Source organism: Thamnophis elegans, chromosome 9 (genome assembly GCF_009769535.1).
Source record: "Thamnophis elegans isolate rThaEle1 chromosome 9, rThaEle1.pri, whole genome shotgun sequence".
NCBI classification, from domain to species: domain Eukaryota; kingdom Metazoa; phylum Chordata; class Lepidosauria; order Squamata; family Colubridae; genus Thamnophis; species Thamnophis elegans.
The window spans coordinates 23,466,748-23,494,539 of NC_045549.1; the positions used below are offsets into that span (position 1 = coordinate 23,466,748).

Genomic DNA, 27,792 nt, shown 5'->3' on the forward strand with positions numbered 1-27,792 from the left:
ACCATCATTAGTTTTATTACAGTCTTTCAACTAATAAGCTCAAGAATAAAACTTTGTAAATATATAATATATTGCAGGCATAGAGAAATATAAGTTCTCCATAAGTTTAACAAAAATCTGTTTTATTAATTCTATTCCTATAGGCTATAGCAGATCTTCCATAGCTAAATATTTAAAAAGTTACTGAATAAATGATACAACTCCAATGATTTGACTACATGTGATACTGTATTATAGAATGGGCTCTTACACAAAACATCTATAATACATGTCAACCTTCTGATTGTTTAAGAGGCGGTTATGGTGCTTCTCATTAGACACATTTTACACACAAGGTTCATTGATTACCACTCTTGATTCAGTTCAAAGTGCTGGTAATTATCTACGAAGTTGTTCATGGCTTGGGACCAGGTTACCTCCTAGTATTATCTCTCCATATTTATATCTCAGTCCTGTTAGATTTGACAGGACAAGTATTCTCCAGGTCCTGGTCATCAGGGTGTATCATCTGGAAGTGTTTCTTTTCAGTTTTGGCACTCATCTCTGGAACAAAAATCCGTCTAAAGACTAGACTTGTCTTGACCCTGCTAACTTTTCATAAATCCTTGAAGATTTGGTGTTGTTATGGAGTTTTGACTGGGTGGTTTAGCCTGTATAATGGTTTATTGTTGTGTTGGCTATTCTTTTTTCATTTTGGCTGCTGTATAAGTTTATTTATTAGTTAGGGGTGGCTATATTAATTTGAAAAGAAAGAAAGAAAGAAAAAAAGAAAGAGAAAGAGACAGAGAGAGGGAGGACTGGTTAGAGTACAAATGCACGGGTCATACCACGTAGTCCAAACTTTACCCATGTTTTCATTCCAAATATGTTAAACAGAGTAATAATAGTTCCGTTGTGATGGAATTTCTACAGTAGCAATGCTATTTTATTAATAAATAGTATTAAGTAGTATTTGGAAATAATTCAATGTGTCAGGCACAAAAAAATCAGAAAGCAAGATGGTTCAAATAACCCTCTCTACACGAATCTGAATTACTAATGGTCAAAGTAAATTGGAAGTAGATAAAAAGTCAACAGAATTCAAGTGGACTGGATTTGCATCTCTTGTGGGAGCGAAAAGACTTGAGACTGATGATGCACTTGACTCTTCCCTTGGGCTCAGCTCGGTTATCTCCTACACAATGATTCCAAAGGCTTATGACACTTACAAGTAACAAAAATCTTACCTGTCTGTCCGTAGGAATAGGAGTGTCCTTATCAATAGAATCATATTTTGCTTGAATATCTCCCTAAAATGAAGAAACTGTAAGTTTTAGTGTAACACTGCCAAACATTAGAAACATCTCAGAAACAACCTACAGCCTATGAAAACTACATAGCATCCCTGTAGCACACAGATCTATCAAAGCTCTACAGAACATCTTAATTAAAAAAAAAACCTTGTAGTCCAAGAAGAAAAAAACAGGAGTCATCTACAACATACAATGTAAAGACTACTAAGTAGCCACTATATAGGACAAACAGAGAGAAGGCCAGTAGTGCGTATTGATCAGCACAACTAGCAGTCAGACACCATGATGAAAACCTCCTTAATTTCACAATACATGGACCGAGTTAGTATAGTTTCAATTGACAAACTATGTGCAGCCTAGATCAAGATAATTTTTAAAATGCTAGATAATTCCTAGAAGCTTGTCACTCAAGATAAATCAGCCACCCACAGGCACATAGAGATAAACAATATGTACACATCATTCAAAATAGACAATTAAAAATGTTTTTTTTTAAAAGACCAGAACACTTCCACTCAATCAATCAACAGCCATATATAAGTGGGATTATCACCAGTTTTAACACCAAATAAATACAGTAGCAATAGCCTAATTAAGGAATTATCAACTGAGACAAAAAATCAAACAGTAAACAACCATCTACTCAAAGAAATACCAAGGAGAAGACAATTTGCCACCAACACTGACAGGGCAAGCAAATCTTTCGCATAGATGTTACCTAGTCAGGTAATGAAATGTCTGCAAGCAAAGCACCAAGCTCAGAGAGCACCAAGGACTCCACTGAAAGTATTAGTTAAGACTCTACTAAGAATTTTATTCATCCAGAGCTCAGATAGTACCTCACAGAAGAGATGTTAATCAGGAGTGCAAAACTGTAAATGTAGTTTAGATAAAAATTCAAAATGTCAGCTACTATCCCTACCTATGTTGTATCATTGCTACAGTCTCAGGCCAAAATTGCAGATTCTGCTTTTTCATTAATATTTTGTAGTCAGTTGTGATTTTATGTGTACAGGCTAATTTCCAATGTTTTGTAGAAGGTAGGGTTGGCATATTGCCTAGACAAGAGAACAAAAATCCTTGCATCTTTCTTACTCTTACCTCTACTCCAAGTAGTGCTGCCCAGGTTAAACCTCTCATTAGAGGTGGAATGTCAACTCTGGCTTCTTTCCAAATTTGATTTTTTTTATAAGGATAGGCCTAGAAATAACATATCGATCTTGTGTTAGTAATACTTCTATACTTTTAATAGGACCTAACATTTCAATGCTGTTAGCTTTTTGTATTTTATAATAATTTATATACATGCCGTGAAAGATTCTATAGATCAAATGTATTGATGGATATCAAAAGAAATACGAATATGGCTAACAAAATTCATGGCAAAATTCATCAAGGGAAATTAAATAGATAAAACCAAGATTATGATGGCATTTGAGGTTTTACTAAACTACACACCTTTAGTAGTCTGTCAAATAGGACAATCCTGTTTAGCTGATATTCAGTATCCCTCTCCCGAATAATAAGAGGAAGTTTGGCAGCAGCAGATAATTCGTTGTTACTATTTGAATGGGGTATATTTGACTGGCTGAAAAAACCCAGAGAAAATAGTTCTTAAAGTATTATCTCTAGACTTAAACAATAGAAGTAATCATAAAATAAACTAGGAATGAAATAATTGAAATCATCATCTTGTGTGGAAAACAAATCCAATTTTCTTTTTATGAACTAGAGCTTGATTAATTTATTATAAAATACCTTTGTATAAGAATATAATACAAATACACTATATTGACAAAAGTATTCGCTCACCTGCCTTTACTCACATATGAACTTACAGTATTTAACCTGTGATTATGTCTTCCCGACTGAATTGCTGTTAGTATTTTTTTCCCCTTTGGATTCATTGTTGAGTCACTGACACGGCATTAGTGCCCATAATGTGGCTAGATATTTTCTTAGTCTATTCCATGCTTCATTCATTTTTATTATCCTACAGATGCATATCAGCTATAACGTGACTTCTCCAAATTAATGACTTTTTAAATTATTCTTTGTGCTAATTATAGTTCATCTGGATTTTATCAGACTGATTTTCATTTATCTGTTCTGTATTAATATGAGTATTGGGTAGAGAATTTATAACAACATCCATTAGACATCAGTCAGCAGAGATCTGGAGCAGGTGGCATGTCCATATGGGAATGCATGGGGCAGGCAGAGGTTGAGGGGAGTAGGTAGTCCTGCAAGTAGCTCGGTTCTATGGTATCTAAAGCTTTAAAGGCAATAACCAGGAAACTTGCATTGCACCTGAACATCTATTGGGAGCCAATATAAGTTCATATGCAAGTAAAGGCAGGTGAGTGAATACTTTTGGCAATATAGTATACATTGTACTATGTAATGTTATAAAACATAATACAACTACAATTAATCACTGCTCATGGCTGACCTACAGGGATCAACAGATGCATTAATAAACTTTCAGAATTTCAATTTCTTCTAATCAGATTCATGTGACGCAGAAGCAGTAATGAATGAAGCCCTACTATAAAATATTTTACTGCTTCACAAGCCTGATTCTGGGAACAACATTAAGATACTTCTAGATTTCATATGAGTAAATGTGTATGTTGAAATTAACAAATTAATCTACACTGATTTGCAGTAGATCTACTTTAAACCACTCTGGAACCACTAAAGACTCTTACACATCTTATTAATTTTATCTCTAAGCTAGTATTTTGCTTCCAAAGGGTCACCAGTCTATTTCCTAGGAATCTGAGAGATTTCTATCCTCTCAAACAGAAAATTTGTTTTATATACTTACTCGTCTTCAAGCAATGGATAAAATGCTTCTCCACCAACATCTTTCAATCTCTAAAAATAATATAAATTTTCAATTAGAAAAATATCCATTTAACACAGCCAAGAATTAACAAAACAATGCTTTATTATTTATTTATTAAATTTATTTGCTGCCTGCCTTGTTTTGAAACTACTCTTTTAATACAGTAGTTTGATCTTGGTTCAAAAGGAGGGTTGGATTGTTTGTGGCAAACACAGCCAGTATGTATATGCAGCCTAGGTGGTTGAAGACGACTTCAGAACCTTTCCCAAAATTCTGGAGCTCATGCAAGGATCAGTGTAGCATATTTATTCCATGATACTATCAGTGCAAAAGAAGGAGACTTGAATGGGAAGATCTTGAATGGGAAGTACTTGTGTCTTGAAAAAATATAAATGTAGAAGGCAGGCTGGTTAGTCTGATATTGTTTATGAATAGTAGGAGGTTTAGGGTAGGGTTGGAGAGAAACACTTTGTTCTGGCCTAGGCTTTCCAAGAGCATGAAGCAAATACCTTGTCCTGACAAAAAAAAACCTTTTATTAATTTACTGTGAATTCTGCTCATTCACATTCGGCAAAGTCTTCCAAGGGAGGATTTATAGTCACAGACCTTATCTGGCTTGGAGAGCTGCCAGGCTGATATCTGCAAAACTTGGCAAGGAGTCTTGGCGAACCACGAACCAATTAAGCAAACTAATTGTCTCCTGCAAATGCCACTCCTCTTTTATTTCCTCTGGGAGGGGCTGTTCATCGTTCACCTGTGGCCTTACTCCCAAGTTGACACCTGTTCTTTAGCTGTTCCCTTCATCTGGCAACTCTGCGTGTGCGCACACTGGGAGCAGGCTCCAGATATTCATCTGCCTCACTGATGTCTGACTCTGAAGGTAGCTGATAGCTGGCATACGGCTCTGACCCCTCTCTGCCTCCAACACAGAGTCCTCATCAAAGCCTTCATCAGACTCCAGGACTGGCCCATGTTTCTCCCCCAACCTCCTCACTGTCCGAATCTGATGCCAGCTCTGCGGGCCACTGGTGGGCCATAACACACTTTTAGAAGGATTAGAATTTCAGCAGGCCCTCCATGCACTCCCTAAATATGCTGTGGATAAATATAGTTAAGATCTCAGGACTACGAAAGGAATGCAATGCAAAGATGAGTCTCGTTGTGCAAGGCAAAGACCATTCTAGTAATAATGGTTACAGAACTTAGTCAAACATACGTATTTAAAATAGATAAATGATCCATATTCTATTTCAAGGAATCATATCTTACATTCCTGAGCTGACAGAGTGATAGTGTCACAGTTGTATCATCCAAAAGGAAACTTCTGTCACGCCCTTGTCCAAAACTCTCCCCATCTTCGAACAAAAAACTAGGAGTAAAAAAAGAAAAGGAAAACAAATTTCAACAAAACAAGCAGTAGCTTACTTAGGTTTTTCCTTCCCCTCCGTTTCTAATAAAACTAGACTTTCATTATATTTGAAAGACTTGATCAGTCTGCAGTTTCGTATATTTAGGGATATATTTATATTTACTCTGCTTCTGCTTGTTAGTTAACATAATTTACAAATAAAAATAGTATATTTGAGAAGTTGAGGTGCTAGTCAAAATAAGTGCAGTTAATTTTGCAAATGCAAACAATGAAAAAGTAATACTGATACGCAAACCATTTTAAAGTGAAAAACTCTTGATTTTCACATCATGTGAAATTAGCTTTTGTTGTTACACGTCATCAAATAGATAGGTGGGTATTTGATTTCAAGTGGTTACTTACCTACAGGCATCTATATTTTAATTTTAATCAAATTGTTTAGCTGCATGATATTAAACAGGCAGCTAAGTAATTGACTGGGATGGGCGGCTATAGAAATGTAATTAAATAAATAAAATTAATACAATGAAATATTTAAGCTGAGGAATATTTTAACTGTGTGTGTGCGCAGAGAGCACCTCTGAAGACCTTTCTACAAATTCTCATTCATTTTGAAGGAAATAAAAAGTGCAAATGTAACGAATCAGGCAACTAGACCTTTAGACTATTGGCCCTTTTTCCTATTTAAAAGCCAGTTTCATGTTATCATTTCTATATTTCTTTCTTGCTTTTGTTCCCAAAAACAGAGTGTTCTCCTTCCCCTTCCGCCTGTATATCTTACATAGGAAGTGTGCAGATGGGAGGCTTGGAATGAATGATATCCTTGTTGACAAGCTCTTTCTCCAAGTCACCTCCAGCCAAACACCAGAGATAATACACTTCTTCAATTGTCCTTTCTGCTAGGTAATCAGAACTTTCCTCTATTAATAGAATTCAACAAAGACATCTGTTAAACACAATTATTGTATCAATTGTTCAGCAGCTTTCTTTTCCCTAGGTTGAAAATCATGTATTTTGAAAACTGAATGAAAAATTTTCAATTTTTTTTTTTCATTTTTTCATTTTTTTCATTTTCCCTTTATTTGTATGCCGCCCTTTTCCCTAGAGGGACTCAGGGCGGCTCACAGTTCAAAAAAAGGGGGGGGGGAAGGACAAACAGTTTCCAACATACAGACAATACAACATATTAAAAAACACAACAGCCACACAATTCGAGTGGGGTTAGAGTCTTAACCCCAGGCCAGCCGGGACAGCCAGATCTTTAGTGCGGCGCGGAAGGACTGGAGGGTGGTGAGGGTCCGAATCTCCACGGGGAGTTCGTTCCAGAGGGTCGGAGCAGCCACCGAGAAGGCTCTCCTCCGGGTAGTTGCCAGTCTACACTGGCTAGATGATGGAATTCGGAGGAGGCCTAATCTATGCGATCGTATCGGTCTAGTGGAGGTAATTGGCAGTAGGCGGTCTCTCAAGCACCCAGGTCCAGTACCATGAAGGGCTTTGTAGGTGATAAGTAGCACCTTGAATCGCACCCGGAGATCAACAGGCAGCCAGTGCAGCTCGCGGAGGATAGGTGTTACGTGGGTGAACCGAGGTGCACCCACGATCGCTCGCGCGGCCGCATTCTGGACCAGCTGAAGTCGCCGAATGCTCTTCAAGGGCAGCCCCATGTAGAGCACATTGCAGTATTCCAGCCTAGAGGTCACAAGGGCACGAGTGACTGTTGTGAGGGCCTCCCGGTTCAGGTAGGGACGCAACTGGTGCACCAGGCGAACCTGGGCAAATGCCCCCCTGGTCACAGCTGACAAATGATGTTCGAAAGTCAGCTGTGGGTCCAGGAGGACTCCCAAGTTGCGAACCCTGTCTGAGGGGCGTACAATTTGACCCCCCAGCCTGAGAGATGGGACACTTGGCCAGTTTGCGGGAGGGAAACACAGCAGCCACTCGGTCTTTTCTGGATTGAGCACAAGTTTGTTGACCCCCATCCAGTCTTTAACAGGCTCAAGACCCTGGCTCATCACATCCATCGCTTCGTTGAGTTGGCACGGGGCGGACAGATACAACTGTGTATCATCCGCATACTGGTGGTATTTTATCCCGTGCCGTCGAATGATCTCACCCAGCGGTTTCATGTAGATGTTGAAAAGAAGGGGGGACAGGACCGAACCCTGCGGCACCCCATACATTAGGGGCCTAGGGGTCGATCTCTGCCCCCTGACTAACACCGACTGTGACCTGTCCGAGAGGTAAGAGGAGAACCACTGTAAAACAGTGCCTCCCACCCCCACCTCCCGCAGTCGTCGCAGAAGGATACCATGGTCGATGGTATCGAAAGCCGCCGAGAGGTCAAGGAGCACCAGGATGGAGGCGTGGCCTCCATCCCTGGCTCTCCAGAGATCATCGGTCAACGCGACCAAAGCGGTTTCTGTGCTGCAGCCAGGTCTGAAGCCTGACTGGAATGGATCGAGATAACTGGCTTCCTCCAAGGACCGCTGGAGCTGAAAGGCCACCACCTTCTCAACAACCTTCCCCACAAAGGGGAGGTTGGAAACCGGACGATAGTTATTTAAAACGGCTGGATCCAAGGATGGTTTCTTCAGGAGGGGTCTCACCACCGCCGCCTTTAAAGCGGGGGGAAAGACCCCCTCCCATAGAGAGGCGGTAACAACCGCCTGGATCCAGCCTCGTGTCACCTCTCTGCTGTTTACAACCAGCCAGGAGGGGCACGGGTCCAGCACACATGTGGAGGCACCTACAGCTATCATCGCCTTGTCCACATCCTCAGGGGTAACAGCTTGAAACTCAATCCAGCGATGGCTTACCAGATTATCCCTTAGTGCCTCGGCTGGTTCTGCAGAATTGGAGTCCAGGTCCGCCCGGAACTGAGCAACCTTCTCTGCGAGGAATTGGACGTAATCCTCAGCCCTGCCCTGCAGCGGATCGCCCGTATCCCTCCTATTTAGGAGGGAACGGGTTATCCTAAACAGGGCGGCTGGGCGCGACTCAGCAGACGCAACCAGAGAGGCAATGTGTGTTCTCTTAGCCGTCCTAATTGCTCGAATGTATTCTCTGGTGCAGGTTGTTAAAAGTGCTCCATGCGTTATCAAATAAAAATATTATTTTATTCACAAAGCAGGGAAAATGTATAATAAAAGGAAACCAGCTGGGCAATCTATTGGCTGCTCCGTAGGAAGAATGTTAATGTTTCCATAACAATTTGTTAGCACTTCAATAAATACAAGAGACAGGACTCTGTTAAATACTTCATTTGTTCATAAAATGGGTTTTATCATCAGTCTCTTATTATATATAGCCGTGGTGGCGCAGTGGTTAGGAGTGCAGTACTGCAGGCTACTTCTGCTGACTGTCGGCTGCCTGCAATTTGGCAGTTCAAATCTCACCAGGCTCAACGTTGACTCAGCCGGAAATTCCATCCTTCCGAGGTGGGTAAAATGAAGACCCAAATTGTTGGGGGCAATATGGTGATTCTGTAAACCATTTAGAGAGGACTGTAAAGCTCTGTAAAGCGGTATATAAGTCTAAGTGCCATTGTTAGTGCTATATAAGGCAATATAATAGAATGCAGGATGAGTATTAAATTAATCCAAAATGTTTATGTCTGCTCCATAAACTATACTAAGAATAGTATTCTGCCCACTTCTCCAATCCAGTGTATTCAGAAAAATTCAACTTAAACCATCATTATCTTGAATTTAATGACTAATGCCCAGGATAGACAGGGACAGTAAGAACTATAGATCCCTGTGGAGGATGTCTGCCTAGATGCAATGCTTTAAGCATGTGTGCGCTACAAAATGTTTTTTACTTAATACATCTGAAAATCTATTAAAACAACAACTTACCAAACAGAATAGCAATAGCACTTAGATTTATATACCACTTTATAGTGCTTTAAAGCCCTCTCTAAGCGGTTTTACAGAGCCAGCATATTGCCCACAACAATTTAAGCCCTCATTTTACCCACCTCATAAGGCTGGAAGGCTGAGTCAACCTTATAGCTGTTGAGATTTGAACTGCCAAATTGAAGGCAGCTGGCAGTCAGCAAAGTAGCCTGCAGTACTGCACTCTAACTATTGCACCACCAAATAATGTAATTAACTATTAATTCATCTGAAGTAGCATTATTGAAAAAGTCACAACTCTTTCAGATCTCATTTCCCTATCTAGAATGTATTTAATTGAAAAGGCTGGGGACTGAACATATCACTCTGGAATCTGTTGGTAGTTATGTTTTTTCATGTATGCCACCAAGCAATCATTTTCCTTACAGTTGGCTGTAGTTGGCTAACTACATAGCAAATATTTCATTAAAATCTATAGCCAGGGATTTCCGCCCACAGAACTAGAAATGAAACATTCATGTTAGCATCTGAAATCTGGAAATTATCAGGATACAAAAGAGTTATTAGTTATAAAGGGTTATAGGTCAAAGAACTTTCAGGAGAAAGAGGACAATACTAATAAACATGGATAAAAAAGAGCATTTATTCTTATATCGACTTTATTATATTTACAAATAGCTAAAGGTGGTGAACTTATCCAACACTCTTTCCTGATAGACTTAGACTCAAAATAACTTTATTGTCACTTTGAGTGTATGCTAATCAGCATACATTAAAATGAAATTTTGTTGCATACAGATCTCAAAGGGCCTCCCTCCACCTCTAATATACACTACATAAACATGGCTAAATACATAAATAAATACATAAATAAATAAATAAATAAATAAATAAATAAATAAATAAATACATACATAAATAAATAAATAAATAAATAAATAAATAAATAAATAATGCATATACCCACATTATATGACATGGAGAAACAACACAGTCTAGTTCGGATGTACAAGGTGAGAAAAACGAATCTTACACGTTTATCATAAAGAAAGGGAAGAAAGCTGTTACAGAATCTGGTAGTCCTGCTACAAATACTTCGAAACCTCCTCCCCGAAGGGAGCAATAGAAACGGACCATGAAGTGTGTGCCTGGAGTCTCTAACAATGCTTTGAGCTCTAAGCACATAGTGCTTATAAGCAGTATTCTGAATGACAAGAAGCGAGCTTCCTACCATCTTCTCAGTTGTCCTTACCACTCTCTGTATGGACCTTCTATCTGAGGTACTGCAGTCACTTTCCCTACAACAGCAACCCTGTGAGATGAGTTGGGCTGAGAGGGAGTGACAAGCCCAAGGTCACCCAGATGGCTTTCATGGCTAAGGCGCGACTCATCATCTCCTGCTTTTTAGTCTGGTAACACTGATACTAGGGAAACAGCTGGGATCGCTTATCTTACCTTGAAATAGCTGATTAATATCCTCAGGAAGAGATAAATTAGCACATCTTAGATTAGGTGAGAAAAAACTGACAGGTGTATGGAAAGCTGGATATAAAGATGAGATTTCATTGAACACCGGATCATTCAACAATTTTCCAGGAGTAGGCCTGGTATATCAGAAAAAGGAAATAAAGGCAAAAGTATAAGAAAAATCCAAACAATGCATACTATATATACATTCATTCATACAGTCCTATGCACTTTTCCTCAGATGTAATATACATCTATATCTATCTATATACACACACACATACCCCTTATTTTTAACAAACTACACTTTCTGTTTTCACTGCATGTATTTAATTAGCAATTGAAGCAAATCCCCCAGCATTATATTTTGCAAACTCATAGTCAATCCTCAAGGACACATATTGAGCCATGTTCACAAGAATAATCCATTTGTGAATGCAGCATGGATCAAAATTAGACACATGACTCCTGCCTCAATGTCGCAGTAAATTAAAATTGATGGTATAATTTTACAACCCACCCCAACCCCCAATTCATGCTTTGCTGCCTCGTCATGGTTTGGCGCATATGTGTGCACTGCTACTGACGGTAATGAGTAAAAAAATGCCAGGAGCCCATTCCAAGTCTTCATCATATCAAAAGGGTCAGCCATAATGTGAAGGTCAGTCAGGCTGCTTAGCTAAATCAGGCAGACATTTATATTGGTCAGCAGTGATACAGGAAGAATTTGGGGGAAAGAAGATTACTTTTTGAGAACAGGAAAGAAATTTCATACTGTTTAAGAGAAGACCATGGTAAACTACTCCTGTACATTAAGAAAGCCACGCTGGAATAAAATATAAAATGACTGATGATCTAGGGGCAGATGTTGAGACCCTCAGTTTGGATGGCGCTTCACCTACTACTGAGGAAAGCTGAGGATCACTACTGTGATTATGATGTGTCTTGATTAAAGGCTTCAGGATACAATAATACAGGTAGTCCTCAAGTTATGACCACAATTTAGTCCAAATTTATGTTGCTAACTGAAACATTTGTTACGTGAGTTTGCCCAATTTTATGACTTTTCTTACCACAGTTGTTAAGTGAATCATTGCATTTGTTAAGTTAATAACATGGTTGTTAAGTGAATCTGGATTCCCCATTGACTTTGCTTGTCAGAAAGTCACAAAAGCTGATCACGTGACCCCGGGAAACTGCAACCGTCAGAAATATGAACCAGTTGCCAAGCATTTGAATTTTGATGACATAACCACGGGGATGCTTGCAATGGTCTCAAGTGTGACAAATGGTCATAAGTCACTTCTTTCAGTGCTGTTGTAGCTCTGAATTGTCACTAAATGAACTTTGTCAGTTGAGGACTACCTGCATAGTTGATGATGTTATCCATGCAGAAAAAGAAAAGCCAAATCACAAAGACAGAATAACAATTTTGCATGAATGCAGGGAAACTCAACACAGCAAAAGATGAAATGAATTGACCACATATTGACATTTCAGACATCATTAATTGGAGATGGATGGGGCCTGGACATTTTCAATCAGAGATCTTACTATTTATTACTGAGGACATGAAACACAAAGAAGATGTCAGCGTTCCAAGAAATGCATACATAGAAACCAGAACTCTGAGGCAGGCAAATTCCTCAAAGAACAATTTATTGGCTACATCATATTGGCACAACTGGTGAAAGCCGACTCAGAGTTTCCGCTGCTTTTCCCTTTCCCCCAAGTCACTGGTTACACTGTCCAATCAAGATGCTGGCTGGTTGCCTGGTTACTTCACTCCTCCCTTGGCCAGCCACCTATCAGCATGTCCTTGGTTTCCACAGAAAATTTTCTTGTTTTGACTATGAAACCCCATGTAGCTATTTCCCCATCTCCCTGTCCCTTCTTCTGCTTTGTGGCAACATGAAGCCTCCAAGATAGCTTCAGCCAGGTTCATTTCAAGGTTGAGAGAAGGAATAGCACTGTTTGCATAGTTAGTAGAGGTATAGTAAGAAAGCTTCTTGAATATAATACAGTCAAAGATCAAAGAATATAAATTAGCAATAAAGAAAACTATTTGTAGCTCAGGGATGAAATGGGGGTTCCTTGTTGCTCTCTGAGCTTGGTTGTTCTTCTTTCTTGGTTGTTTATTGTTTATGTTGGCAACACAACTTGCGACTCTACAATATATTTCTAGATGTTAACTAGAACTATAAAATGTGACTGAAGTCACGGTTGTTTGATATCTATTATTTGCTTTTTGTTCTACCCAAGTCTAAAATCTGCTTTATTTGTATCATAGTCCAAATATGGACAAAAAAGCTGCTAGACATAATGGACATACAGTTTTCAAAGTAGGCCTAGATATCTACAGTTTTCATTTTAGAAAATACAGAGCAACAAATTGTATATGTAACATTTGTAGTTTTGCTTATTTTCAGTCTAATTAATGTATTTGTAAGGTCACTTACCGTTTGGAAGGGTGGAATGTAAGACACTTCTTCAGTAGAGCTAAAATATTTTCAGGAACTTCCTAGTGCATAAAATATAAATTTCAATTTAGTCAACTCATTTATTGATATCAAATCTATACAGATTGTTTTATATGGTTTAACCAAACAATGGACATCTACAATAGCAATAAACATCCACAGTAAATATAAATAAATTAAAACCAATAACTAATCCAAGTTGCAAAACCTGAAGAAATTGTAATTGCCATGATGAAAAATATATAAATAATAGATTAAAAACTTAATAAAATAAGATCAATCAATGAATCAATATGGCTAATTAAAAGTTAAATAAATTAAGGATAGCAAATATTCAACTAAATGCTCTTTGAAAAGGTTCATGTTCCGTAACATTCAGACGCAGATAGAGCAAATCTTAATTCTAAAGAGACAATTTCAACAAGGCTGGAGTAACATCTGAGAAATGTTCCTCTGGCCTACAATTCACGTAGGGTATAGTTGTATGTTATATACAAACACTAAGCAAAACATGCCAAAATATAGGCACTTCCTTTCAAAATGAATTAAAGTGAAGTATTCTTCTGATTTACAACCAAGAACTGGGGTACAAATTATATCTGCTACACTTTAGGACTGAACAAAATCAACTAAATATACTGCAGCAGATTTTCAATCAATCTTTACTATGGCCGCAGTCCATTACCCAGCAATTTTTTTCATTACATGCCAATTCAGAAAAAGCAGAAACAGTTTAATATAGCAGATAGGAGTGAATATCCAGTAACTGTGGATATTCAGAGAGTAATCAATCTAAGGATCAAGTAGTTTCTTTAAAGGCGTTGTTATTAAATCTTTTGGTTTACGCTTCAAGAAAAAATCTACTATAATTATAAAAAACCCATATAATTATGAGTGATAATTAATCATTGTGGGTATAAGTAAGAAATTCTGACCTTCAGAATGTCCAAGCATCCATGCTCCTCAGCTAGTACTGTTATGATGTCATCAACACATCCTGTATGTGAGAATGAATTATTAATAATTCTCAAGAAAACAGCAAATATTTTTCATGTTTTTCAAGATTTATGACCACAGCATGAAATCTTGAACCTATAAAAGCTTCTTCTTACATTCATAGAAATAGTTTCCCCCCTCTTTTACTGGTATGCACGTAATGCTTCTCTTCTATCTGGTCTCTCAAAAGCAAAACACCCATCCAGAAATGTGTGGAACTGAGATGCACAAAGTGGATAATCTAGCCAATAGAAGGATGAGTAAGCATTTTTGCTTCTGATTTCTTTATTTGATTATTCAAAACTCTATGTAGGCACACCAAACTGGCTCTCTTGTATAAAAAAAATAACATTATTGCAATTATTCTATATTAGCTCTCATGTATACAAAGAAATAACATTATTGCAATTATGCTACACTAACCAAAAAGATACAACATAGTATTTTTAAAGTGTCCTCATTTTATATTTCAAGAACCATTTCACAATATTCTCTCTTAGAAAATGTTCATCTCTATGGAGAAAGCTGATACCCTGGATGTCAACAATTCACATAATAAATTCAATTCTAGTATCTGAGATCAAAATTATTTGATCACCTTAAGCACAACAATGAAAATCAACCTGTTTTTGTTTAATACACCAGGAATAGCCAACTTTTTCCATTTGTGGCAAATTCATAACTTTGAAAGAATATTCTGGGTTTTCAAACAAAATGACTGCTTTATGACATCTTCCGTACTTATAAAATGACTTTGGGCCATAATCAATAGCCAATATCAGTAAAAGGCATTTTACAAAAGGCAAATTGGTAACATTATTTTCTATTACTTCCTCTTTACCCATACTTTCTGCCATGTTTGTTTTTATATATTTTTTTCAGGGTACGTTAGCACACTTCCAAACAAAGCATTGGGCTGCTGCCACATTACTTTTACTTTTTGTCTGGGGGCCTAGTTTCATTATTGAAAATAAAGATGGTAGAAGTTGGTATTTTGCTCTGAAGCACAACAGCTTCCCACATCTTTAGGAAGAAAGAGTTGAGTAAAAATTTGGGTAAAGTTGCTCATATCAGTATTAAATATATATGTTCCAAAATATGGACGGTCTGATAAGCCTAAAAACTGTAGGGTGGCTCCTCTTTATTCAAAACGGTAAAAAAATAAATCAGTTGTAGCAAATTTAAGAAAAGGTTAATAAATATTACATTGGGTAAGGCCACACCTATTTCATTTTAGTTGTAACTTTACAGGTACTAAATGTAGCTATTATATACAGGCCCAGTGTTTGCAAAAGGGATGATAAAATATCAATCAATGTTCAGAAAAATGTTACAACACTTAAAAGAATAATGAAGGCATAGGTTGGTATACTCATTGAAACTATTTTGTAGATAGTCAACACTTATTCCACTCCAAAACCAATGAAAGTTGTCTCACTGTCCTAATAACCTGCAGTTAAGAGCAATGATACTCTGCTGCATTTATGGGTAGAGCTGACTGAATGCATTTCCAGTTTTCAGATACCACATTCCAGAGCTTGAATAATAACTCGGTACTCATTTGGGATTTTATGAGGCCTTCAATGATCTGCAGTTATTTGTTAGTTACTCACCAAGATTAAGTATCAGTTTTAGTCTCTCAGCTACATCCAAACTCTGAAACAGCTTTCTGCCCTAAAACCAACAATAAAAGGGGTGATTAATGAAGCATTATTATGAACCGCATAGTCATTGTGTGTACTTAAATCATGTATTAACTGAAACATCCGTGAGGATAATTGTTGTTTTTAAACAGACCCCAGTAAAAATGTGCATAGGCCTAAAAGATCCGTATGCCTATCTCAAGGTTATGCTGAATTTCCTCTGGTCCATACCACAGGAGAAGGGGGAAAGTGCAACAACTGCAATATTTTCTGGACATTAATTCTTGTCTGAATTTAAATGACTCAAAGAAAGTTCAAATATACCAAGCATGATCCCCAAATATCTTGAAAAAAGAGAGAGCATTTCTGAAGCTGGGGCTGCTCAGGTGTATTATCCTCACTAATACTTAATGACTTTGAAAGTCCTGATGAAGTTGAAAGTTGTGGTCCAACTATGGTTCCCTCAAAAGCATAAAAACACATGTCACATACCATACAAAGTTCAAATAATATAATACCAAGAGACCACACATCTGATTTAGGTCCAGAACGCAAGGACTTTTCACTCTGTATGTAATCACTGCATTTAATAATTCCTTGTGCAATTACTTCAGGGGCCAGATATGATGGGTACCTAAAAATGAATATCAATTTATTAAAATAATTAAAAACCAAAACAAAATAGTAAGAGGATGCTGAGACAAATTATTCCTGGTCACACAGATATTACCTTGAAAAAGAACATTATTTATGTACCGTATGGACACTGATTTTTATAATTTCTCAGACCCGCAACACTTTTTATTGTTTATTGACCCAGACAATTGGATAAGTTAACTTATTTTCAAACTATACTTCGAATTTTGTTAAACTGTTAAAAAATTATTATTCAGGAGCAGGTGATGACAAACAAACTTCACAACTCATTTGCCAATGCCTATATTTTTCTTTAATGAACAGTCATAACGATGACAGAAGAACTTTTTTTTAAAAAAATGTATTCTGTCATTGAAGTCAATTTGAAGGTCCAATAGGTTTTACCAGTAAGCCATGGAAATTGAGAATTGACTTGGTACCTAAAGTCAAAGTCTGCTTTTAAAGGTCTAAAATGCACTACTGAGTCCACTCTAAAGGACAACAAGTCTTTTTTCCCAAGTTACTTATAGTTTTCAGAGTGTTCCTTCTATTACACAATGTCCTAAGTTGCTATTTTCTCCTTTTTTATCACAATAATATTATTTCATCATTGTTAACATGATTTCATTAATGCAAGAACGTATGTGTATATCAGGGTCTGTCTGTCTGCCTTTATTTCTCTCTCACTCTTGTTGATGGCCCCATCAGAAACTGGTTTGGAGGAGGAAGATGAGCCGGAACTGAGGCCATCAGACAGGGGTGACACGAATCCCCAGAAGTGTCCAGAAAACCTGGGAGATAAGGAAGACACAGACATGGGCCTGTCTAGAATCAAGAGGAGCAGTCAACTGGATTGCTGACCTCTTGCACTAACAGAAGCAGGGGAGAATCGGCTGCTGATTTTTAGCCTCAATCAGTGGCAACAGACTGCGTCCAATGAGGAACAGCTGCCGTAAGAATAATAGAAAGTGACATTTCTATCATTCTAATGAGAAATGCCTTTACTGGTGATTTTATTCTATGCATACACAGTATTTCTTGAATATTGGAAGAGCAGTAAATGTCAATCTTAGTCAAACAATCTAGAAAATTACTCTTCTAACGTTCATATATGATTTATGGTTATTTTAAAACAATCAACTTACCCTATAGGAAAGTCAACATCTGCACCATAAGCAGTCATATGATAAAGGCCAAATTTTGACAACTTACTATGCCCCTGTTAAAAGAAAATAAACCATTTAACTATTCGATAATGTTTTTGTGCCTTGTACATTAGAAATAAACATCAATACAAATCTTTGAGGTTCCAATTCCTATGGACAAAACTTGAAAAAATATCTCCCAGTGGTTTAAAATTATCTTCTTTTGTAAAAAGAAATCCTTCTTGAGCATGCTTGTTCTTAAACAGGCACACAAAATGTTTTTTTTTTAACAACCCACTGTATAAAAAAAGTAGTTAACAACAGAAAATTTGGGCTAAATTGTGACTCATAAATTGAAGGCTACCTGTAAAGAAGCGAATGGGGTGGTGGTGAAATTAGAATTGTTCACATAACTGCTTCAGGCTTTTCCTCAGGCCTCTGCCCTCCATGTATAATACATAATAGAAGTCCAATAGTCAGACTCACCTCTCCGTCCATGAGGATATTATTAGGTGAGAGAGCTCGGTGGACTATTCCATGCTCATTGAGATACTGCAAGCCTTGTAGCACTTCAAAGGCGATGCATAATGTTCTGAAAGGACTGCAGTGAAAGATTGCCAGGTTAGAATTCTTGTGAGGCAGCACAATATTGTTGGATGATGTTTGCATACCCCATTCTCATACCACATAGACTGGGAGATTAAAAGAGTGAAATTCATCTCATACTGTGAAGATTGCTGTAAATTGCTTTCATCATGCCCTGGGCTTTGATTTTGTAGTCTTTTATTGTTATATTTAATATACTGTGAGTTAATTTGAGGAGGTATCTGACAACCAAAAGGCTTTTTATAGATAAAAGAAAAGAATTAAGTTGGCATTGTGATAGGTGACTAAACTGGAATTACAAATCTTAGATTTCTTTCTGGCTTGAAGACCTCATTGTCTCTGTAACTCAGAATGACACCAATAGCACAATTTTATTTCCTCAAATCAAAATTCAAGCTGAGCTCAGGGATTTAGTCCAATGTAAGTATTGTCAAAACTTATACAGGTGAAACTTGAAAAATTAAAATATCGTGCAAAAGTTCATTTATTCCAGTAATGCAACTTAAATGGTGAAACTAATATATGAGATAAGACTCGTTACATGCAAAGCAAGATAGTTCAAGCCGTGATTTGTCATAATTGTGATGATTATGGCTTACAGTTCATAAAAACCCCAAATCCACAATCTCAGAAAATTAGAATATTGTAAAATGGTGCAATATTCTAGGCTCAAAGTGTCCCACTCTAATCAGCTAATTAAGCCATAACACCTGCAAAGGGTTCCTGAGCCTTTAAATGGTCTCTCAGTCTGGTTCAGTAGGAATCACAATCATGGGAAAGACTGCTGACCTGAAAGTTGTGCAGAAAACTATCATTGACACCTTTCATAAGGAGGGAAAGCCTCAAAAGGTAATTGCAAAAGAAGTTAGATGTTCCCAAAGTGCTGTATCAAAGCACATTAATAGAAAGTTATGTGGAAGGGAAAAGTGTGGAAGAAAAAGGTGCACAAGCAGCAGGGATGACCGCAGCCTGGAGAGGATTGTTAGGAAAAGGCCATTAAAAAGTGTTAGGGACTTTCACAAGGAGTTGACTGAGGCTGGAGTCAGTGTATCAAGAGCCACCACACACACACGGATCCTGGACATGGGCTTCAAATGTCATATTCCTTTTGCCAAGCCGCTCCTGAACAACAAACGTCAGAAAAGTCTTACCTGGGCTAAAGAAAAACAGACCTGGCCTGTTGCTCAGTGATCCAACGTCCTCTTTTCTGATGAGAGCAACTTTTGCATCTCATTTGGAAACCAAGGACCCAGAGTATGGAGGAAGAATGGAGAGGCACACACTGCAAGATGCTTGAAGTCCAGTGTGAAGTTTCCACAGTCTGTGTTGATGTGGGGAGCCATGTCATCTGCTGGTGTTGGTCCACTGTGCTTCATTAAGTCCAGGGTCAATGCAGCCGTCTACCAGGAGATTTTGGAGCACTTCATACTTCTTTCCACAGACGAGCTTTATGGGGATGCTGACTTCATTTTCCAACAGAACTTGGCACCTGCCCACACTGCCCAAAGCACCAAAACCTGGTTCAATGACAGTGGGATTACTATGAGTGATTGGCCAGCAAACTCGCCTGGCCTGAACCCCATGGAGAATCTATGGGGCATTGCCAAGATAAAGATGAGAGACATGAGACTGAACAATGCAGAAGAGCTGAAGGCCACTATTGAAGTATCCTGGTCTTCCATAACACCCCAGCAGTTCCACAGGCTGATAGCTTCCATGCCACGCTGCATTGAGGCACTAATTGCTGCAAAAGGGGCCCAAACCAAGTACTGAGTATATATGCATGCTTATACTTTTCAGAGGTCCGATATTGTTCTATGTACAATCCTTGTTTTCTTGATTGCATGTAATATTCTAATTTTCTGAGATTGTGGGTTTGGGGTTTTCATTAGCTGTACGCCATAATCATCACAATTATGACAAATCATGGCTTGAACTATCTTGCTTTGCATGTAATGAGTCTTATCTCATATATTAGTTTCACCGTTTAAGTTGCTGAAATACATTACTGAAATAAATGAACTTTTGCACGATATTCTAATTTTTCGAGTTTCACCTGTATAATACAAGCAACTACATTTCACACAAAAAATTATGGCTACCTTCTTAAAACAGTTGGTTAATGGCCTCATAGAGCATGGAGTATGCTTCTCCAAAACCCATTTAATTAATAGTACAAGAATCCTACTTTACATGATAGTTTTAGCTGTCAGGCTGTCAACGCAATACAAAAAGCACTTCATTCTCCCACTTCCCACCATCACAATCAACCTAGGTGTGAGACTGATCCGAAGGATGACATGACCTGATCAAACATTGGTAGAGAATCCTCAGCAAAGAGGTAGAAATTTTATATGCTGGGGCATATACATTCACACATATACTATATTCTGTGTGTTGGCAGGTGAACTACACCATGCCTGAAGTCTTTTCTAACTCTGTAGTGAGAGCATTATTATACACTTAGGTAAAGATAAAGGTTTCCCCACACTTGCATGCTAGTTGTTTTCGACTCTAGGGGGCAGTGCTCATCTCCGTTTCTCAACAACGCTGTCCAAAGTCGTCTCCGTGGTCATGTGGCCAGCATGACTAAATGCCAAGGGGACATGGAGCGCTGTTACCTTCCCACCAAAGTGGTCCCTATTTTTCTATTTACATTTTTACGTGCTTTCGAACTGCTAGGTTGGCGGAAGCTGGGACAAGTAACGGGAGCTCATCCCATTACACGGCGCTAGGGATTTGAACTGCTGAACTGCCGACCTTCTGATCGACAAGCTCAGCATCTTAGCCACTGAGCCGCCGTGTCCCGATTATACACTTGGGATGCTTTATTTGATCCCCAGATTTATGAAATGTGTAAATGGGAAATTGTACACCACTGAGACACTAGAGGGCCTCCTTTGCATATATATTATCCACAAAAGATACTGTGAAAAGCCTAAACCAAGGCATTTCAGGAGTCAATATAGGCTTAATTCTATACACCCCACTGCTTAAATTACAAACATGACATTAACTGAGGATTTAATTATGAGCCAATAAAGGCATTATTAACATTCTCTTGGATCTGCCAAGTCTTCTATGGGCATCCAGATCTACCTTATGCTAGAATATGTGCAGGTTGTGGGACAAAATCACCATTTTTCATGTTGTTTTTGCACATGAGTCAAGAACTCTATCAATAATTACTGAGAGGAAAATAGGGAATGACATAAGCAGACAAGACGACTCTAAAGTTTCTTTTTTAAAAACTGCATGTGTTTGTTTGCCTAAGATCCAATGCTTAAAACAACTCTAATTAGATGCAGAGATGTTGCAGAGTTTTACAAGTAAGCTTAAAATCACACTACTTGAGTTATGAACTGTCCCACATACATCAATGGGCAATTGCTGGATACAAAGACTCAAAAAATAGATCTTTTTAATTATCAGCCCTACATCTCATTTTACACAAATACACTGAAGGTTTTCTCTCGTTCTTACCTCAAAAATATAGATTTAATTCTATGAAAAGTCAGTTCTACGTATAAAATCCAGATAGTGGTTGGCAAACGAAACATGAAAAGACAGATCCCCCAATTCTATAGCCAAAAGTTAATTTATTTTCCTTTTCCCCAATAAGAAATTTCAATAATGTGGAAAAAAGTAGGTTGCCTGATTTAAAAAAATAAGATTAATATGCTAAATAAATTCCTACTGCTTCTGGCCATTGAGGGGGAAAAATTAAGTAGATTTTGGACACTGAATTAGCAACAGACAATTCTCTACATTTAGGAATAGTTTTACTTATTTCCTACCTTCACTTTAATCTTTCAGTATAAAAAATATATGACTCCAATTTTAAGTATATGTGTTTAAACAAAATATACCTTTATGAGATGGTATATATCCTGTGGCCACCTGAAATTAACAGCCAGTGAAAAGAAAAAGAATCCTCTGTTTCCACATGGAGAATAATTCAAGCTTTTAAAACATGACCTCAAATAACCTAGGTAGGAGAAGAGGTAATAATACCCCATTCACTAAAGGAAATGGTAGTAAAGAAAAACAAAACTAGCTGTAAAGGAAAACAAAAATTTCTGTTAAAAATGCAGTGGTGAGTATTTCACCAACATTGCACAAATGTTGTGTGCAATGGGTGTTGACTTTTTGAATCCCTAAGGGTAATTCACAGTGAGCCTGTGTTTATTGGATTATTAATACAAAATTGTGATGGTGAGAACATCTTAAAAGTATTCATACCTGCTTCTTACTAACTTTAAACTTTTGTTGTAGAATATAGCAATAGCACTTAGACTTATATACTGCTTCATAGGGCTTTACGGCCCTCTCTAAGTGGTTTATAGAATCAAAATATTGCCCCAACAATCTGGGTCCTCATTTTACTGACCTCGGATGGCAGGATGGAAGGCTGAGTCAACCTTGAGCCTGGTGAGATTCGATCTGCCAAACTGTAGGCAGCTGATGAACAGCAAAAGTAGCCTGCAGTACTGCACTTTAACCACTGCGCCATCATGGCTCCTATATAGATATATTTAATTCCTATAATCCAAAATCGACCGGGGATCTAGAATATGCAAAAATGCCAAAGAACTGATATTTTGTACTGGAATCTCGATTTGGATCTGCCTGTTAGTTCAGAATACAAAAAGGCTTTTCTATATTCATATTCATATTTTTAATTTATTTTGTCCTCTTTTTCTCTTTGTGCATTGCAGGCCTTTGTAATTATGTATTACTGTGCTAGCAATTACTTGAAGTAAAGAAGCAATTATATTAATCAATAATAACTTGTCCATCTTGTTTTTGTTGTACTTGTTTTCCTGGATTTTAAACCGATGTCTCTCTAGTACTTCTTGAGGAAAGGGATCGTTGAACTAGTGACATTTCATAGACCAGGAAAACACTTTTTAAATTTGTTTTTCTTTCTGATTACAACCCTTTGAATTCCAAGAATCCTTTAAAAACTTTTTCCAAGCAGAAATGAAGACCTGCTTGACAATAAAAATTACTCTCTGGAAAGTGCTTCCAGATACTTAAAATACTTGGAATTGAATCATTTTGAATTTGGAATTGAGTTTCTTTGTGCTTTTTCAGCTGCAATTATTTTTAAAATAGCAATCCACTCATACTATCAGCTTTGTTTTTTCCCCCTAAAGAATTCCTAAGAGGAATTCTGTTTTTTCTTTCCTCAGAACTATATTTAATGTTGCATAAAATGACTTTCTGTACTATGCTCTAACTTAAAATTGCACAAAACATCAAATTTGTCTGAGGGTGTCCTGGACTGCTTCTCGTATTTTATCCTTTAAAGTGAGGCCAAATGTATTACATCAATTTAATAACATTTAAAACCATGGGCTAATGAAAAAGTGCTGATACAGCAGACCAATAGGGTTATACTCTCAGTTTCAATACAATGCTATTATAACAGAAGAAAAAAAGTGAGTATAAAGCCTACCTAACCTTTTGGAACAAACACAATAGGATATGATCAAGAAAAATAGCTGTTGAATAGTAAGATCTAAGGTAGGACAGTGGTTAAATATTTTGTTTTTTGTTACTAGCCAACGTAGTTCAAGAGAGACATTAACAATCTCATAAGCTGCTCATTTTCCTAACTGTGCTGGGTTACAACTCCTATCACAGGAATCTTCCGAGAGTGGGCGGCATACAAAATAAGTAAGTAAGTAAGTAAGTAAGTAAGTAAGTAAGTAAGTAAGTAAGTAAATAATAAACATTAAGCAAGAACAGCGTATAGCAAGAGGCTATATAAGGCCAAGAAACATCAATTCCCTCTTTTTGTCTTTTGCAACATTATAATTGCACAATGTCTCAGTAGTCCTAGGTTGGACTGGGCAGACTGGGAGGAAAGCATTTATTTTATCCAATCCCTTGTATTATAAATGCCCATAAGACCATTGTCCTTTGACAGAGGCAGTGAATCAGGGGTGGGTTCCTGCCAGGTTCTAACCTCTTCTATAGAAGAGGTTGCACAAATCTACAGTGCTGTTTAGAACCGGTTCCAGCTCCCTCCCCCCTCCTGTTCACACATCATCAAGATGAAGAGCGAGAGGAGGAATTCTGGGAGTTGAAGTCCACAAGTCTTAAAGCTGTCAAGTTTGAACACCCCTGGGGTTTTTTCCCTAAAGCGTTAGGGATGCAAGGGTCTTGTAACTTGACAGCTTTAAGACTTGTGTGCTTCAAATGCCAGAGTTTCTGAGCCAACATTTTGGTTGCTAAGCAAAAGCTTTGTTAAGTGAGTTTCACCACATTTTACAAGTTGGCCATGCCCACCCAGTCACATGGCTAGGAAACCACTCCCACCCAGTCACATGGCTGGCAAACCACTCCCACAAAGCAGGCCACACCTACAGAAGAGGTTCTAAAAAGTTTGAAACCCACCACTGCAGTGAATACATACCATTAGGAACTAAGAACACTAACAGTGTACTATAGCAGGTGAAAGATTTTTCCAAAGAAGCCTATAAACCAACTGAAAGAACACCCACCTCAAATTTAAGAAAAACTCCTGCCCCTAAGGAATGAGTAACATTAAAATAAAACCAGGGGTAGTATCAGAGTCCATCAAACAGTCCAAGTCATACACGTATAAGACAGTCAGTCATCAATGTCTTTCAGTTAAGGGATAATCCAAATAACATAGTCCAGTATCATATAATCAGTTCAGTACACAAAGTTTGCTAATAGTTGCAAAATGTACAATAGCTCACGGCACTCAGATCAGATCAGCCCAGCATCTAACGAACAGAGAACTAACAGTCATTCTGGCTCCCTCTTATGGCTGACTGAGGAAAACAGCAACCAATCACATTTTATAGTATGTTTAAAGAAACAAGTATAACATTATTATATGATTTTTATATTGCCAACCCAACTGTTAGAATTATATTCCCAACACTTATAAAAATGCACGTGAAGCCACAGTTAAAACATATTAAACTAGCATCAAACAGTGAATTCAGATCTTTCTCAAGATTAAAGAAATCATAGCTTCTGACACGAAACCTAGGTTAATCTTTCCCCCAGATGTTTAAGATCATGGATCAGCTCAGAGCACTTGTAAAACAATAGATGTGCTGTCCCAATACTACAACATCTTTTGCATCTTTAGTTTTGAATTTTTTTGTAGCTCTATTTCCGTTCCAAATATGTATTTATTAAAAAAAATAAAAGAATAATTAGGAAAAGGAGAGTTGGATCCCACATAAACAAATCATGACTAATGGGCTGGGTTTTTTCCCCCTTTCCTTTCTTATATTATGACCTCACTACAACAAATACTGTTTTGGAAATGAATTTCTGGAAAAGGAATAAAAAGAAATAAATTCTAAAAAGATTACATACCCCAAAATGTGATTTGTCATACTTGGTGAGATTTAAATGGTTTATTTTCTTCCTGTATGTAGGTAGGTAATGTTACTCTTTTTCATTACATCATGTTGTCTTGAACTCTAATTTATTTTCTCAGACTTTGATCATAGTTCTCCATGTCCATGTATTCAACACTTAAGATTTTATTAAGACAAATAACATGGATCCACGACTGAGAATGAAAACAAAAACAACACAATTGTCTCGTAAAGGGAGAATAGACATTTTTTGATCTGTATGTTGAGCAATCAAGTTCTCTCTGGCGAGATTAATTTGTCTCCGTCAATTATTAAAAACAACAAAATATTCCTTCCTCTTTCATTGAAGAGCATAAGCAGACTTTTTAATAAATAAAAATGATTAACTTTTCTGTGATCAACTCCTCTAGTGCTTGTTCATTTTCAGAACATACAATTAAGTGTACCAGTCCCAACATTACTTGGAGGTTCAATGCTCTAAATCGGGGTGTCAAACTTGATTTCATTGAGGACTGCATCAGGGTTGTTTTTTACCTCAGGGGGCTGGGGTGGGCGTGGCCAGGGTGGCAGTTGCCAATTCGTCACTCATGTCAGGGGCGCCTGAGGTGGCCTGAATGCTCTGCCAGTGAAAACGGGCTCCCAAGCTCCGTTTTCGACTACCACGGCCTTCTGCAACCCACTGTCAGTGAAAACGGCACTCAGGAGGGCTGCACAATCTCTATTTTTCACTGTCAGAAGCTCTGATCCTTCACTGTTTCGAGATCCAAAGTCCCTGTGGGCTGGATCCAGCCCCCAGGCCTTGAGTTTGACACCCCTGCTCTAAATGAAATCATCATAAACACAAGGCTTGAATCCATATCAGATTCTGATCCTGAATATATATCATGAGTATTCAGTTGCTAAAAAATACAGTATAGGTAGTCCTTGACTTACAACGCTTCATTTAGTGACCATTCAAAGTTACAATGGCACTGAAAAAATGACTTTTGATCAATTTTCACACTTATGACCATTATTGCATCCCCAAATCAATGGGGAAACCAGATTTGCTTAACAACTATGTTACTAATTTAAGAACTGCAGTGATTCACTTAACAACTGTGGTGAGAAAAGTTGCAAAATGGGGAAAACTCACTTAACAAAGTATTTAAAAAATCTTCCCTTATATAAAGGCTATGTCTCATTTGATTATGCAAGATAATACAACAGTAATGCTTTTACTGTAGAACAGAACAAAGATATCTAATTCAGAAAGTAGACAGTACTTCAATAAAAGCAAATCGCGTATATACTCGAGTATAAGCCGACCCGAATATAAGCCGAGGCACCTAATTTTACCCCCAAAAGCTGGAAAAGTTATTGACTCGAGTATAAGCCTAGGGTGGGAAATGCAGCAGCTACGGTAAATTTCAAAAATAAAAAATCAGTGTTATTTGAAACTCAAAGTTATGTTTATTCAAGGGACCCGCTTAATTAAAGTGTTCTATAATATCAGTATGACTTATAATACTGCAAGTCTGCAATATTAAAATACTTGTATAGGGGATCCCCGGGATCCCCCGAAGAGATCAAATCACAACCAGTATGCCACCTTCTTGGTATATTGTTTTTATTTTCACTGAGTTTTTAAAAATGAGCATTATTTCATCCTTTTTTTCTTTATGTTTGATTGGTATCTGCAATTTGTGTTAATTCTGTTCATACATATAATATAAATGAAAAACCCAGCTCTCTTAAAAAATATTTTAAGTTCTTTCTGGTGCTCCCTTTTAGAATTGGCCAACTAATATTTCTGTTCGCCCAACTAATGTCAGGCAGAGTTAACTGAAAAAGTAATTTTTCATGAAAGGACATTTTCCTAGGATTTTAATTGTTCTTACTGTCAGATTTCTCGTTATTTCCAGCTTGAGTCTCCTTCTGACAAGTTTCCATTGCTTCTTGTCCTGTCCTCAGGTGCTATTGCTGCCGCCGCCTCCTCCTCCTCCAACAGCACCAGCACATTTGCTGCCCAGCGCTGCGGCTGAGGTGAAGCCGCCAAAGCTCCCACTGGCGCCCCCGCAGCGTTGGGCGGATATCC

The 27,792-nt window shown here is 37.8% G+C and overlaps 1 protein-coding gene across 2 annotated transcripts in view; it reads right to left on the minus strand.

The window, feature by feature from the left end:
• The window catches only part of TBCK (TBC1 domain containing kinase), a 92,925-nt gene that overhangs the window by 50,276 nt on the left and 14,857 nt on the right, over nt 1–27,792 (minus strand). For both annotated transcript variants that reach the window (XM_032223823.1, XM_032223824.1), the window contains exons 4-16: nt 18,223–18,337; nt 17,737–17,810; nt 16,448–16,589; nt 15,926–15,986; nt 14,252–14,313; nt 13,296–13,357; nt 10,825–10,973; nt 6,294–6,432; nt 5,413–5,512; nt 4,123–4,172; nt 2,751–2,880; nt 2,394–2,492; nt 1,227–1,289 (exon numbers count right to left, since the gene is read on the minus strand). In XM_032223823.1, coding sequence (XP_032079714.1) covers nt 1,227–1,289; nt 2,394–2,492; nt 2,751–2,880; nt 4,123–4,172; nt 5,413–5,512; nt 6,294–6,432; nt 10,825–10,973; nt 13,296–13,357; nt 14,252–14,313; nt 15,926–15,986; nt 16,448–16,589; nt 17,737–17,810; nt 18,223–18,337 — 1,246 coding nt within the window. The remainder of the gene's footprint in view (nt 1–1,226; nt 1,290–2,393; nt 2,493–2,750; nt 2,881–4,122; nt 4,173–5,412; nt 5,513–6,293; nt 6,433–10,824; nt 10,974–13,295; nt 13,358–14,251; nt 14,314–15,925; nt 15,987–16,447; nt 16,590–17,736; nt 17,811–18,222; nt 18,338–27,792) is intronic.